This window comes from Poecilia mexicana, unplaced genomic scaffold (genome assembly GCF_051168715.1).
Source record: "Poecilia mexicana isolate PSO_F unplaced genomic scaffold, ASM5116871v1 scaffold_8, whole genome shotgun sequence".
In the NCBI taxonomy this organism is placed as follows: domain Eukaryota; kingdom Metazoa; phylum Chordata; class Actinopteri; order Cyprinodontiformes; family Poeciliidae; genus Poecilia; species Poecilia mexicana.
Window position 1 is genome coordinate 2,682,497 of NW_028263377.1, and position 14,711 is coordinate 2,697,207.

General features: G+C 37.4%; 1 protein-coding gene across 1 annotated transcript; it reads left to right on the forward strand.

The window, feature by feature from the left end:
* The first annotated feature begins 860 nt into the window (after positions 1 to 860).
* Positions 861 to 5,109, forward strand: hoxb13a (homeobox B13a). Its single transcript, XM_088008018.1, has 2 exons — positions 861 to 3,339; positions 4,464 to 5,109. Exons 1-2 carry the CDS (start codon positions 2,604 to 2,606, stop codon positions 4,706 to 4,708), a joined length of 981 nt encoding a protein of 326 aa, XP_087864144.1. The 5' UTR covers positions 861 to 2,603; the 3' UTR covers positions 4,709 to 5,109.
* Positions 5,110 to 14,711: the final 9,602 nt, after the last annotated feature.

A 14,711-nucleotide genomic window follows, 5' to 3' on the forward strand; every position in this document is an offset into this window, starting at 1 on the left:
TAAATAAATAAATAAATAAATAAATAAAATAAAAGGAACGCATCCATGAAGATATTACAAATATATTTTTGCTTTTTTGCAACGGACTCGGAACCGTTTTAGAAACATTTACCTTGTTCATCTGAGAAACGCTGTTTTACTCAGTTTAATCTGGTTAAAGTTCTCTCTGAGACTCAAAGTGTCTGATCGATCTGAACCACTCATTTTAATTAAAAACATGCTGGACTGGGAAGTGAGCTTATAAAGTTGAGAAATTACAATAAAATGTTTTTTTTTTTCTTATTATTTAAAGAACAATATATTTTATGGCCGTTGACTCTTTAGATGAGTTATCTTGGGATACATTCCTGTGGTGGCTTATCATAATAAGGCACCATAATCATTACGGCCTGCGTAATGATTTTACGCAGGCCGTAATGATTTTAGCAGTTATATGGCCAGTTGTTAGTGACACTGCATGTTCATTAGAGCGGCACCAGCTACTGCTACAACACTCAGCTCTGAAGCTCTAAAGCTGTTCCCAGGTGTGCGGCGGCCTTGAACTTGAGCTCAGTTGGCATCTGCGTGTCCCTTAGTCTGCAGCTCCCCCTCCCTGGTTGTCTCTTAGCATTAAACCTGACCTTGACCCCGGGGAAAGCCAGATCACCCCACAGCGCAGAGACGGGCTGTCTGGGTGGTTTGAATAAGCGCGCGCAAAGGTCGCCCACCCTCAGACAACCCGACATCAGGCCATTAAAACAGCTCGACTACTTTCGGTTAAAGCAGAAATTCAGACGTGGATTGCCATTTTCCGTAACCCATCAATTCAACATGAAATAGATTACCACACCGTTTATCAAGGCTGTGGGTAAGATTAATTATCTCCCTTGTTTTACATGAAGGCAGCTGGCATCCAAATACCCGATGAGGTTAATTAATTCATAAGAAAGTGGAACAGTCTTGAAATTTATGTCCAAAATTAATAGTTTACTCTTTCGTTTGATAAAGTTCTTTAGGCCACAAGCAATTCTGCACATATACGGTGAAAAAAAATGTCAGACCATTTTGAGCAGCATAGAGTGTTTTATGGTAATTTATTCACTAAAGGAAAAAAAGAGCAAAAAGGTCACGCCAACACTGATTCAGTATTTAACCGATTCTGAGAGGATTTCATGGCTTTCGTGTCTGACACGTTTTAGAGCTTATTGGAATAATGATGAGAGAGATTGTATATCAACTTCAAAGAGAATCTATGCAGACAGCAATATGAAGCAAAAAACACAAACATGTTTTAGAAATTGATCCAAGACGAAGGCATTTCTTTGTCCCAGCGATAAACAAATCAGCAAAAAATAAAATAAAAACAATAAAAAGCGCTAGACAATAAATACCAATGAGCAGTAATAGTCTTAAAGACACACACACACACACATTCCTTAAGAGACTGCTAAAAAATATGTTCATTTAAAACTCAAAACTTATTAATTAAAAAGTCTGAAAGCCTCAGGCAGAAAATACGTACAGGATCCGTACGTAACTGCTGGGACTGCTGGAAATCAACCAGTGTCCTAAATTTATTCATGTATTTATTTAGTTCATCACGAGAACTAATGAAATAAATAAATAAATAAGTGTGTGTGTGTGTGTGTGTGTGTGTGTGTGTGTGTGTGTGTGTGTGTGTGTGTGTGTGTGTGTGTGTGTGTGTGTGTGTGTGTGTGTGTGTGTGTGTGTGTGTGTGTGTGTGTGAAGATATATGGAATGTTGGGAGAAGCTGGGATACGTGTTTCAACCCAGGACCTTTTCAACGCCGTAAATGTTCTGTTCACATTATTTAAAAACCTAAACCCTTAATCTGCTTGCATTCAAGAAGTAGAAGAAAGGAGACTAGCATTAACCTATCATAGTGCTAAGACATAAATTCTCTTCTAAATTGTTTAGATTAGGAACTTTCTTTGTTTCTTTGTTTCTTTGTTTCTTTGTTTCTTTGTTTCTTTCTTTCTTTGTTTCTTTCTTTCTTTCTTTCTTTCTTTCTTTCTTTCTTTCTTTCTTTCTTTCTTTCTTTCTTTCTTTCTTTCTTTCTTTCTTTCTTTCTTTCTTTCTCGGACATGCTTGAATTGAGAACCACAGAGACTAAAACTGATGTTTGCGAGAACCAGAGGACACGAGAGACTGTCTGACATGATGGCATCGAGCGCTCAGAAAGCGCTATGCATCTGATTAAGTCCCGCTCGTACCAGACCTCAGTCTTGTTAAAATATTTTCCTGTGATTGAGCTCCAAACAATTCGGCTCGGCTCTCTTCTCTCCTCTTCAATCATGTGACCAGTAGCTCTCAGCCAATGGACGTCCATTTCAAGGTCCAGGGGGTTTGTTGCGTCAAGGCTTCTGCAGAGATGAAACCAGAGTTCTGGTCGGGTACAGGGAGTCTCTGTCTTTGAGCGACCACACTTTCTGAAAGACTATGGACGCGTTCATCACGTGAATTTATTAAATCTGCGTGTTCGGGAGAGCGACAGCCGTTCGATGAGTCCCCCTTCATTTTCTAAATGTTGTAGCAGTGCAGGAGCAGTTAGAGTTTGAAAGGAGACTGTGAAATCAGACGCCATAGTGTGGAAAGACGCGCATATGAAAACCTCCCTGGTCCTAAATTCTCGCTGGCCAGCGGAGACTGTGATGTTTGTGTATGACAGCAACCTAGAAGACCTCAACAAGAACATGGAGGGTGTGGTGGGCAGCGGAAACTTTGCTGCAGCCACTGCGGCGAGTCAGTGCCGCAACCTCATGGCCCATTCTGCAGCTGCGGCCGCTTTCGGAGGACACGCCTCTAACCTGGTGCATTCCTCAGCTGGTTACTCGACAGTGGACGTTTCCACCTCAAGCTCCAGTGAAACTACTGCATCAGGAAAACAATGCGGGGCCGGACCCTGCCCCGCAGCTGCCGTGCCGCACCAGAGTTCATCAGCTGCAACGGCGTTACCATACAGCTACTTTGGTAACAGTTACTATCCCTGCAGGATGGGGAGAAGCTCTATTAAATCATGCACCCAGGCGACTGGAGCTGCGCTCAGCTCGCAGTACATGGACACTACAGTGAACCCTGACGAGTACCCAAACCACCGGGCCAAGGAATTCACATTTTACCACGGCTATGCCAACCCCTACCAGTCCATGGCCAGCTATCTGGACGTATCAGTTGTCCAAACTCTTGGCAGCGGAGATCCACGCCATGAAACCCTTCTCCCCATGGACAGCTACCAGCCATGGGCTCTGACCAACGGTTGGGGAGGGCAGATGTACTGCTCCAAGGACCAGGCTCAGGCTGGACACCTCTGGAAGACCGCTCTTGCTGGTAATTTCTGGGGCTTTTATTCTTCAGTTACTGTTGACTAGCCTAGCAGTCCACAGCGTTCAGCAGAGGAATTATAATCTTTAGAACAGCGACACAGAATATAATCAATGCTGCTGTTTATTTAATTCTAACATATTCATAAAATGAAAATACAAGTCTTGAATTATTATTATTATTATTATTATTATTATTATTATTATTATTATTATTATTATTATTATTATTATTATTATTATTATTATTGTTGTTGTTGTTGTTGTGGTCATTAAACTTACTTTACTAAACTTCTTATTGTTTTAAGATCTACCTATCTATCTATCTATCTATCTATCTATCTATCTATCTATCTATCTATCTATCTATCTATCTATCTATCTATCTATCTATCTATCTATCTATCTATCTATCTATCTATCTATCTATCTATCTATCTATCTATCTATCTATCTATCTATCTATCTATCTATCTAATCTATCTATCTGGATTTCTAGACTTCAGCTGTTGAATACAAAAAAAATACTTTTTCTGCCTCATTTTTCTCAAAAAGATATTATTAAATAACTTTCATTTAGATCCAAGTTCCTGATCATGTTTTTATGATGATTATTTTAACTCGGATATTAAGTGTCATCAAACATGTCTTTGTATTATTTTAAATAAATGTTATCTCTTCAGTGCAACTTTTATCACAACAAATAAGAAAATTATATTTTCTTATGTTAAGATATGTTATATAATATAAGATATTATATAACATATCTTATATAATGTACATATATAAGATATGTAGATGTTAAGGAAATAAGATATGTTATATAATTTTCTTATTTGTTGTGATAAAAGTTGCATATAAAATCATGTATATGTTCATATATATGTTAAATACAGCTTCGATGTTTCCTCTTAGCGAGGCCGCAGTTAAGTGGAACATCGTTCCCGTCTGAGTACCAGACGGATACAAACCAGTTTGATGCAGATTTGTATAATCCTCATGAATGAACACCGTACATTTCCAGCATTTATCCAGCATTTATATTATTTATAATCTTGTGTATTTCACACTCCCGGAAATATCCTGATCTGTGGAACGTCGTCCTTAAATCTTGAGCCCTGTCTCTCTTATGCTTTTTACCAGATGTGGTGGCGCACCAACACGAAGGCTCGCCTTTCCGCCGGGGGAGAAAGAAGCGGATACCGTACACAAAGGTCCAGCTCAAAGAACTGGAGAAGGAATATGCAGCCAACAAGTTCATCACGAAGGACAAGCGGAGGAAGATCTCGGCTGTGACTAACCTTTCTGAGCGCCAGATAACCATCTGGTTCCAGAACAGGCGAGTGAAGGAGAAGAAGTTCGTTGCCAAAGTGAAAAGCAGCGCGTAGTAGCACACAGTTTTCAGCTCTGTGGATTTTATTGCAGACTTCAGTGTTTACCATATTATAGAACAAAGAGAAGTGGGGTGAACCTGAAATACACAAGTGAAAACATGAGAATAAAATGACGGAACTTGGCTACCGGAACGGTACTCAAATGAAAATGAAAAAGCTCAAAAAATGTAATCAAAACCTTCAGATGAACCTTCTTGGAGGCACTTTGTAAATACTTACGCTTTCTGCCTGCTTTCAAGTGACTCACTGTCGATGTTTCTTTTTCTCAGCTGTTTGTGTGGTCGGTGCTCAGATGTAGCTCAGTGTATGACAGTAGTAGTATGCTTTGTACATTGTTAATACAGGAAAGCAATTATCGCAACATGCTTTAACACCTAATAAATTCCTGTAACCCCAATGTGTCATCACTCAGGTCTATCTAGATAAAGTCATCAGTCTGAACTTTTAGTGTTATTCGTGCATTTGAATTAAGATACATTCAAACCAAGAGAACCCTGAGAGAAATACAGCCGAGTCAGGATCCGTTCAAATTCTGAAAGTTGCGATGAATACGACTGGTCTAGATTAATGAAAATGTCTTACCCAGTATGTATATATATATATATATATATATATATATATATATATATATATATATATATATATATATATATATATATATATATATATATATATATATATATATATATATATATATATATATATATATAAAACCCGTAAATTAGTCTTTATTATTAGTGTTAGTAGTGTAACATAAAAAGATAAATCATTTTATGTTAAAAAAAAAATTGTATCCCGATAAAGGCCTGGTTTCTATGCCTTTTATGTATGTTTTCATGTCTAACCCGAACCCTAAGAAGTAAAACTGGGAGTATATTTTTCAGGTTGATTGAAAAAAATTTTCTTGCTATTTTGGTCTAAAAAATCAGAATAATTGACAATGACGCAAAGCTTCCAACAGCTTTTTGAATACTATGATTTGGTATATAGTAAAACAAAAGTTTGCAAATTAATTTGGAAAGCAACGCTGGGAGCTTCAGGTTTAACCAGAACAGAAACATCCATCAAGGGAACTTAGTCTGAAGCTGCAGTATAAGCTGAGGAAGGTTCAAATTTGAAGTTAAGAAATAACTTCAAATCACTTTGTCTCTCTGTCTCTCTGTATGTATGTGTGTAGATGCATGCGTCGTTCGTTCGTGTGTGTGTGTGTGTGTGTGTGTGTGTGTGTGTGCTTTACATTAACAATGAACATGACAAACGGTGGTCTATTCAGCTGGTGTGTTGACTATGTTTACTGCTCCGTCTCTGTCCTCTTTGAAAGCTCCTATTCCTCTCATAAAGCTCCCTGTCCCCTTTGCTCTAAATAACTGGAGGAGGACGTGGAGGAGGTGGAGTGAGCAGGAGGGTGCTGTGGTCCCACCACATCACACTCGCGAGATCAGCTCAGTTTTCTGTTTTCATGTGGACTGAATCAAACTGTGTCAAGTCGGGTTTCTTCATCTTATACTTTAGCTCACTCCCCTTTTGTCAGTTACCACAACCACGTGTAGTAGCATTTATAATGTTTGCTGAACATGGGCTGTAATTTAGCCAACTACCGTCAAACAAGGCTACTTAAAATGAAATTAAACTCTTTATATAATTATGAGATGGGCTTAATTGATTGATTCTACAATTGCTGATAAATAAATAAATAAATAAATAAATAAATTATATATATATATATATATATATATATATATATATATATATATATATATATATATATATATATATATATAATTTTTTTTATTTTATTTATTTATTTATTTTTTTCTCAGCTATATATATAGCTGAGAAAAACAACCATCGAAATATATATTGTTAATCCACAGTACTCAGCCACGCCCTTTACTCCTCACAAACTCCAGCGGACTGACTACTGACCAGCTCTCCGTCTCACGGGTCCGAAAAGCATCTAATTCCTGGGTATTACCGCAATTAAGAATGTAGAGAACTTTTTGTTTAAGCTGGGAGCGAGAAAGATTCGTCTAAGCTCTAACTACCTTCATCCAAGACGTTATGACCCGCTTCAGTCTATGATTCAGACATCGGAGCAGCCCCGCCGGTGTCCGAGCTCATAAACCACGTCTGTTCACGGTAGCTCTTTCCCTGATATTAACGTGCACTTGTTATAACTTAGATAATTTTAGAGACTAGGAATAAGTCCCAGGGTCATTATTTATCTGAACTAAAGAACGTACGAAGCCACCCTAATTTACTAAGACCATTAACATTGATTTCACATTAATCAGAAGAATTAAATCTAGTTGACTCAATTAATTTTACTGTCCACAACGTCAATTAGACTTTAGTATTTTTATTAGCAAGCTTTAGCAGGGGAGAAAAGACATACAGCAATTAACAAAGGATTAAGTAATCAATAGATTTAAGAAAATTTAGACATTTCACCTAATTCTAAACCCTACACTGTGTCTTACTCTAAACAGAGGCTTTGGGGGAGGCAATTTTACTCGAACCCAGATGCAGCAAAAAACTTTAACGTCCATGGATGGAGTCCTGTCTTTGTCTTGGCAGAATCCTTTTAGAATAGATCCAAAGTTGAACTGGTGAGAATCCTCAACAAACTCAGTTCTTTATCCAAATACGATCTTTGTCTATTCCCCATGTCCACTGCAGCATCGTTGTAATCTTTTGGGTTGAGTGTGGGGCCGCAGTCGAATCAGAATCCCGGGTTGTGGGTAAATGGATCTTGTTCCTTCCTTGTGCAGCGAGCAGTCGTCCCGGGGTATCACCACGCAGCCCTCCGTTGATTCTGCATCTCCGTGTGCTCGACTCGAACGCCGCGGAACAAAGAACCCCGATCCTTCTGTCTGGTGTCTTTTTAGTCTTATCAGCAGCCACACACTTTCTTTCCTCACGTACGCTTTTCCTTGACGTCAACTGCCTTTTGGTTGGCCTCAACCTTCAGATGAACTCCCTTGTTTTTTAGAACTGAACTTTCTGAAGTTCTCTGTTTGCCCTCTGCACCTGTTTCCTTTATGCATCTCAAAAATCTCACTTCCTGTTTCTGCTTGGACAGATGATCTCATATCCATCACCATCTTGGAGACATGATGTCTGTTCTGATGACCTAATGTCTTGGTCACCTCTGCTCTCCTTTCGGTTCCTCTTTTCACCTGACCTATCACCTACCATCTACCTCCAACACAACATCAGTGACCTTTAGTTACAGTTACACATTTTATACCATTTCAAGTTCAATGTCAAAATCACATTTATAACCTTTTAGTTTCTCTGATTTAGCATTCCTTTGTAATTTTATAATAACCATTACGTGTTAGTTACTCTTATAATCATAATGTGAGTTATTACAGACATTTCTGAAAAGAAACCAAGAATAATCCATTATTCTAATTATTTGATACCATGTTACAGTTACTTGTTTCACCTGTAAGTACTTCCATAAGTTTAAGAGTAAGTGTAAATATTCTTATAATCAAACCAACATCAACCACTGGTTAAACCAATATTAATTATTGGTTTAATCATAAGTTATCATTATTAATTTAAGTATTTTACTCTGGGTTTTATCCAATTACTCAAAATGTTTAGATTTTATTCTTTAAACCTTTAATGCCTTGAAATGAGCAATCTGAACTATTTTTATTCACTGCAGGCTGGAAACTTCCTCTTTCTTCAAGAAACCTGCTCTGATGATGCATTAAAGGTTGCAGCATGCAGGGTTTTCTAACTGAAGTAAATGTTTTATTGGAAAGTTTGTATTTCAATCACCTTCTACTGCATCATTTTGATGATTCATATTCATGCCAGTGTTAAAAAAAAGTATGAATGTTATCAGTCACAATAAAGAATTCAAATTCTGCAAACTGATTCAGGGAAATTTTCATATTTAATTAAAGAAAAAACATAATGAAAGATAATTTCTTCAAATACTGGGCATGAAAATAAAGATAAATAATATGTGACTAATAATTTTGGGCCACCTGTAAAAAAAAATCCGTTTTTGATTTATTTGTCACATTTCTAAAATATCTGAAATAGAAAAATATTCTTTCTTATCCACCTTTGCTACTCCAAAAACATAGAAAGAATTTGTTAGAAAAATATTTAGAAAAAACTAATATATTTTTAACAAAAAATACAATTTTTGTTCTAAGAGCAAAAAATATTTCTATTCTATTCTATTCTATTCTATTCTATTCTATTCTATTCTATTCTATTCTATTCTATTCTATGACATTTGGTGTAATAGCAGGAGTGCACTTGAGAACCCATGACACACATACACACATGCACATCTACCCATGGCGCAGTTTACGTTTAGGAGAAGGAATGCAGGTCATGGTCTCATTTTCTGTCTCAAGTTCATGTCCAAAGACCTCTCTCCTTTACTTATACGCACACACACGCATATAAACACCTACACACACACTTCCCCTCCAGGTTTTACTACCTCTTTCTCCACCCATCCCACTCCTCCTCTGTCTGCTTTCTGGTCTGCTTTTTTTGACAGACAGCTTGTAAATATTTAGCAGTCTGGCCTCTGTCTGCTCTACAAGGACTTGAGAGGTGCAAAAGGCCTTAGGAAAGAAGCATTCTGATTCACTGGATGCACACTGGCATGAGTGCATTGCATTCCCATATAAAGTATTTAAAAATGTTTTGGAAAAAATGATGGGAACTTTCGAAATAAAACAAAAAATGATACCACTAATGATGAAAACATAAGAAGATGAAATTGGGTTTGTATTTGTGAATAAATATAAAAACACATTAATATGCCACACAATCATGTCTTTTGTCCCTCCTAAATCGATGCAGCATTTCAGGTGTGGCATAATTGTGTCTTGGTCTTTTAAATAATCTATTCATAGATGACACCTTCACATCATTTGAAATCTCCAGCAGAAAAAGAAATTCACCAGGACTATTTTGTTTTGCGATACCTCCAACTGGTTTTGCCAAAACAAATGACTCCTTTACTAATACACCAAAGGGAAACATTTTAAGTACCATTTTAGACTAATATCAGAGATGAAGGGTAATGTCTCAAATATTTATAAGATAATTCAAGATAGGTCTGCTATTCTTTGATAAAATAGGAAGATAATAGGAAGACGGCCTCCAAATTTCACACACATTGTCTTATTCAATTTAAAGTTTTGCATCGCTTGTACTAAACTAGAAAAAAAAAAACACTTCACATTCATTATTTAAGAACAACATTCAAGCATCTGCACAAATGGCTCATAGACTCTCATGTTAGGGAGCTTAAAATAAGCATTAAATTAAATGAAACTGAGAAAATCTTTTATTCTGATGATTTCAGAATAAAACATTATCTTTGTAGGAGGCTTTCTGAAATTTAATCTTAGCCTGTGACCAGAAAAGTCACCTCTCCTTTGAGGGGGAACAATTCTTTTTCTATTTCAGTCTCTTTTGTATGACCAGAGTACAAACCAGATCCTGTAAAATATAACAAAAAAAGTAAAACTGAAAGAAAACATTGCAGGTTTCAAATAAATTAAACCTTCAGGAACTGAATGAACAAAATAAAATTTGAATTTGTTCATGAATCTGAAATAAAATGAACTGAGAGCATAGTTTTAAAAGACAAAATAACCCAGCAAACTGCACAGCAAGTCCAAACCTCAAAAGGTTAGTGTAGTGTTTGTGAAGGACTCGGAAACCATACTGTGTAGCTTTATTGAAATAACCTTGACTAAGCTTCCATCAATGGCACATTTATCAGAGCTTCTGTAGAACACAACTGTAACCCTTAAAGGGACAGTAACCTGTCACTCACAGTTCATAATATAACAGCATCAGACAGGACCCAACAAAACACCAAACTGAGTGTTTTTTAGATGTAACAGTTTCTGAAAAAGGACTGAATGACTAAATTCTACAACCATATTTATGGTTTGATACCTAAAACTGAAAACTATATAACACAGCAAATATTCTCCAAGCTGGGGTTTGTGGATAGCTGGCTGTTTGGCCCCTGCTCTGGAGGCACTGAATTGGAAAAACACACCTGAGAACACCTGAGAACGTGTGTTACATCACAGTTCTGCATAATAGAATTAAATAAAATAATAATGGAATCTGTGGCAACAGTTAGCTTGTATCTGCTTCTCTATATAGTTTGAATCATTACAATAGTGCTGGTACTGTTGAGCCTCAGTGCAGCATTTGACAATGTTGACCATAAGATTAAAGCGACTGGAGAGCTGACTCAAACTACAATACTTTTACAGTCTTAACCTAAAGAAGGGGGACTTTGTGTCAAGGTCATTTCTCACCAGAGCAGACAGATACAGTGCACCCCAATGTTAATTCCTGGAACCAATCTTGATTTTTACATAACACAAAATATAGCTACTAACAAGTTTAGCATATGTATTCAGATGATACAGAGCTTTACATTGCAATGTTACTAGGTGACTATGAGAGTATACATGCACTGAACAAATTCTTGTAATAAATCAGTGTGGATGTGGAATAACTTTCTTCAGGTAAACAGAAACAAAACTAAAATTATCTTTGGTCCTAAATGGGAGTTATCAAGAGACACATGGCTTCAGTTCTGATGGAAACTACTGATCAGGCCTGAAACCTGTCTGTAGAGATGGACCCAGACCTGAACCTTCAGAGATAAAGACACTTACAAAGTCAACCTCTATCAAATCAAGAACATTTCAAAGATTAAAGGACGAATGCCCCAGCAGTACCAAGAGAAACTAACATTTATGATAGAGACAGAACCCAACACACAACCAAGCAAAAGAAGTACTCCCAAAGGGTTTATTAAAAAACACAATGAAACACAACATGTCATAAAATGATAGGAAAACTTCTAAGCCCACTTTGATTTACTTATTTGTCTCAAATAAGTAAATACTGTTTTTGTCTAATAGCATTAGACAAAAACTCAAAGATAGACATAGACAGAGTTTATTGTCATTCAACCATACATTTAAAAATGTTCAAATTTGCTCATGAAAACCCAAAATCCCTGTCTCAAAAAATTAGCATATCATGAAAAGGTTCTCTGAATGAGCAATTAACCTCATCATCTGAATCAACAAAGTAACTCTAAACACCTGAAAAAGATTCCTGAGGCTTTTAAAAACTCCCAGCCTGGTTCATTACTCAAAACTGCAATCATGGGTAAGACTGCTGACCTGACTGCTGTCCAGAAGGCCATCATTGACACCCTCAAGCAAGAGGGTAAGACACAGACAGAAATTTCTGAACGAATAAGCTGTTCCCAGAGTGCTGTATCAAGGCACCTCAGTGGGAAGTCTGTGGGAAGGAAAAAGTGTGGCAGAAAACATTGCACAACGAGAAGAGGTGACCGGACCCTGAGGAAGATTGTGGAGAAAGGCCGATTCCAGACCTTGGGGGACCTGCGGAAGCAGTGGACTGAGTCTGGAGTAGAAACATCCATAGCCACTGTGCACAGGTATGTGTAGGAAAGGGGCTACAGGTCCCTCATTCCCCAGGTCAAGCCACTTTTGAACCAGAAACAGCGGCAGAAGCGCCTGACCTGGGCTACAGAGAAGCAGCACTGGACTGTTGCTCAGTGGTCCAAAGTACTTTTTTTGGATGAAAGAAAAATTTTGCATGTCATTCGGAAATCAAGGTACCAGAGTCTGGAGGAAGACTGGGGAGAAGGAAATGCCAAAATGCCAGAAGTCCAGTGTCAAGTACCCACAGTCAGTGATGGTCTGGGGAGCCATGTCAGCTGCTGGTGTTGGTCCACTGTGTTTTATCAAGGGCAGGGTCAATGCAGCAGCTATCAGGAGATTTTGGAGCACTTCATGCTTCCATCTGCTGAAAAACTTTATGGAGATGAAGATTTCATTTTTCAGCACAACCTGGAACCTGCTCACAGTGCCAAAACCACTGGTATTACTGACCATGGTATTACTGTGCTCAATTGGCCTGCCAACTCTCTTGACCTGAACCCCATAGAGAATCTGTGGGGTATTGTGAAGAGAAAGTTGAGAGATGCAAGACCCAACACTCTGGATAAGCTTAAAGCCGCTATCAGAGCATCCTGGGCCTCCATAACACTTCAGCAGTGCCACAGGCTGATTGCCTCCATGCCATGCCGCATTGAAGGCTCCAAAAGGATTCCTGACCAAGTATTAAATGCATAACTTAACATAATTATTTGAAGGTTAACTTTTTTGGTATTAAAATACATTTCTTTTATTGGTCAGATGAAATATGCTAATTTTTTGAGACGGGCATTTTGGGTTTTCATGAGCTGTATGCCAAAATCATCAGTATTAAAACAATAAATGACCAGAAATATTTCAGTTGGTGTGCAATGAATCTAAAATATATGACAGTTTAATTTTTATCATTACATTATGGAAAATAATGAACTTTATCACAATATGCTAATTCTTTGAGAAGGATCTGTATATACAATAAAATAAAAATAATGGGAGTTTTGTAGCCTTATGGCATGAGGGATGAAGCTGTTGAGGAATCTGGTGGTTCTGCATTTGAAGCTGCTGAAACTTTTCCCAGAAGGCAGCAGGGAGAACAAACTGTGGTGAGGGTGGAAGGGGTCTTTTATATTTGCCCCAGTTCAAAATCAACCTCTGTAGAGCTCCATCATTAGATTTAATGTAATTAAATGAAAAACCAGATGGACTACTCTGTCATAAATCTGAGTGATACTGAAGACTGCTGTAAAACAAGGCACCATACAGTATGTTCAGTCTTTAGGCTGTGAACTCCAAATTATGATGGGTTAGAAGGAAGCATTTCTTGATTTGCCCTTCTTCTCCATCTAGTGTTCATTATATCAAACTGCATTTCAGTAGGCCAAGGTGGCTCCAGCACAGAATTTACACTGTATGCGTTATAGTCTCATGGTTGCTCACAAAATACCTTTATATTATACTACATAGAAGTCAGAATATAATTATTCAGCAATAATACACCTCAGACATCTGTATCTGTAAATACTGAGTACTTAAGTTTGAAATCACATTAATGAGTTTTTCTGATTTCCTCAAAGACTTTTCCAGTTTGCATGTGGTCCTGGGTTTTGCCTGCATCTCCTCAATTTGTGATATTTGTTTGTAGCTTTGATAGTTTTGGTTTTGGAAGTTTAACTTTTTATTAATATTTTTATATTGTGCACCCAGCCTGCCTGCTTCTCTGCTCCTGTGTTTGAGTCCTCCAGCTGATCTAGTCACCACTCACTAAAATATGTATTCCTGCAATGAAAAAGGTGCTGTTTTGCTCAGTGTCAGTTGACCCAAATGATTCAAACAAGAAGCTATTTTTATTGTGTATAGTCACAAGATTATATCTAATAGTATCTACATAATCAAGTCTTTTCTGTTTAGAAGAAAGCCTGGAGTATCATGTATTTATGGCAACACAAAGTAAAAGCAAAGAAAGGGAGCTCCATTTTGGCTTAGTCTCAAGGTCAAATGAGATTGGGTGGGATATGGTGGTGTACCCAGTTTTATGGAGCTCAGAATAAAATTGTGACTGTTATGGCTTCTCTATCTGCTTTGGCTCTCCCTCACTACGATGGTATGGTCACTCAATTTTCATGAGGAGTCACCTTTTATGGTGATGTAGACTGCTGATGGGCAGCAAGTGTGTGTTCAGCAGACTGTAATGTCTGATGGTGCCAATAAAACAGACTGTGATATAAAGAACCGTAAAAGAACTGCAGGCTGGAACACAGTGCATCCTGGGAGAATGAAGTGAAGTAAACCTCTGAGTTTGATGACTCACAAAGAGCCATACACATGTAAATTTTCAGTGACTTTTCATGAAATCAGTTGATTTCACTTTTTTTTGTAACAATACATGATTATGATGACAACAATTTTAAACATATATCAATTATATTTTTCTGAAAAATATACAGTTTAGATACTTTACATAAATATGAATAACAATCAGAATAAAACAAATTCAAAATTGGAAG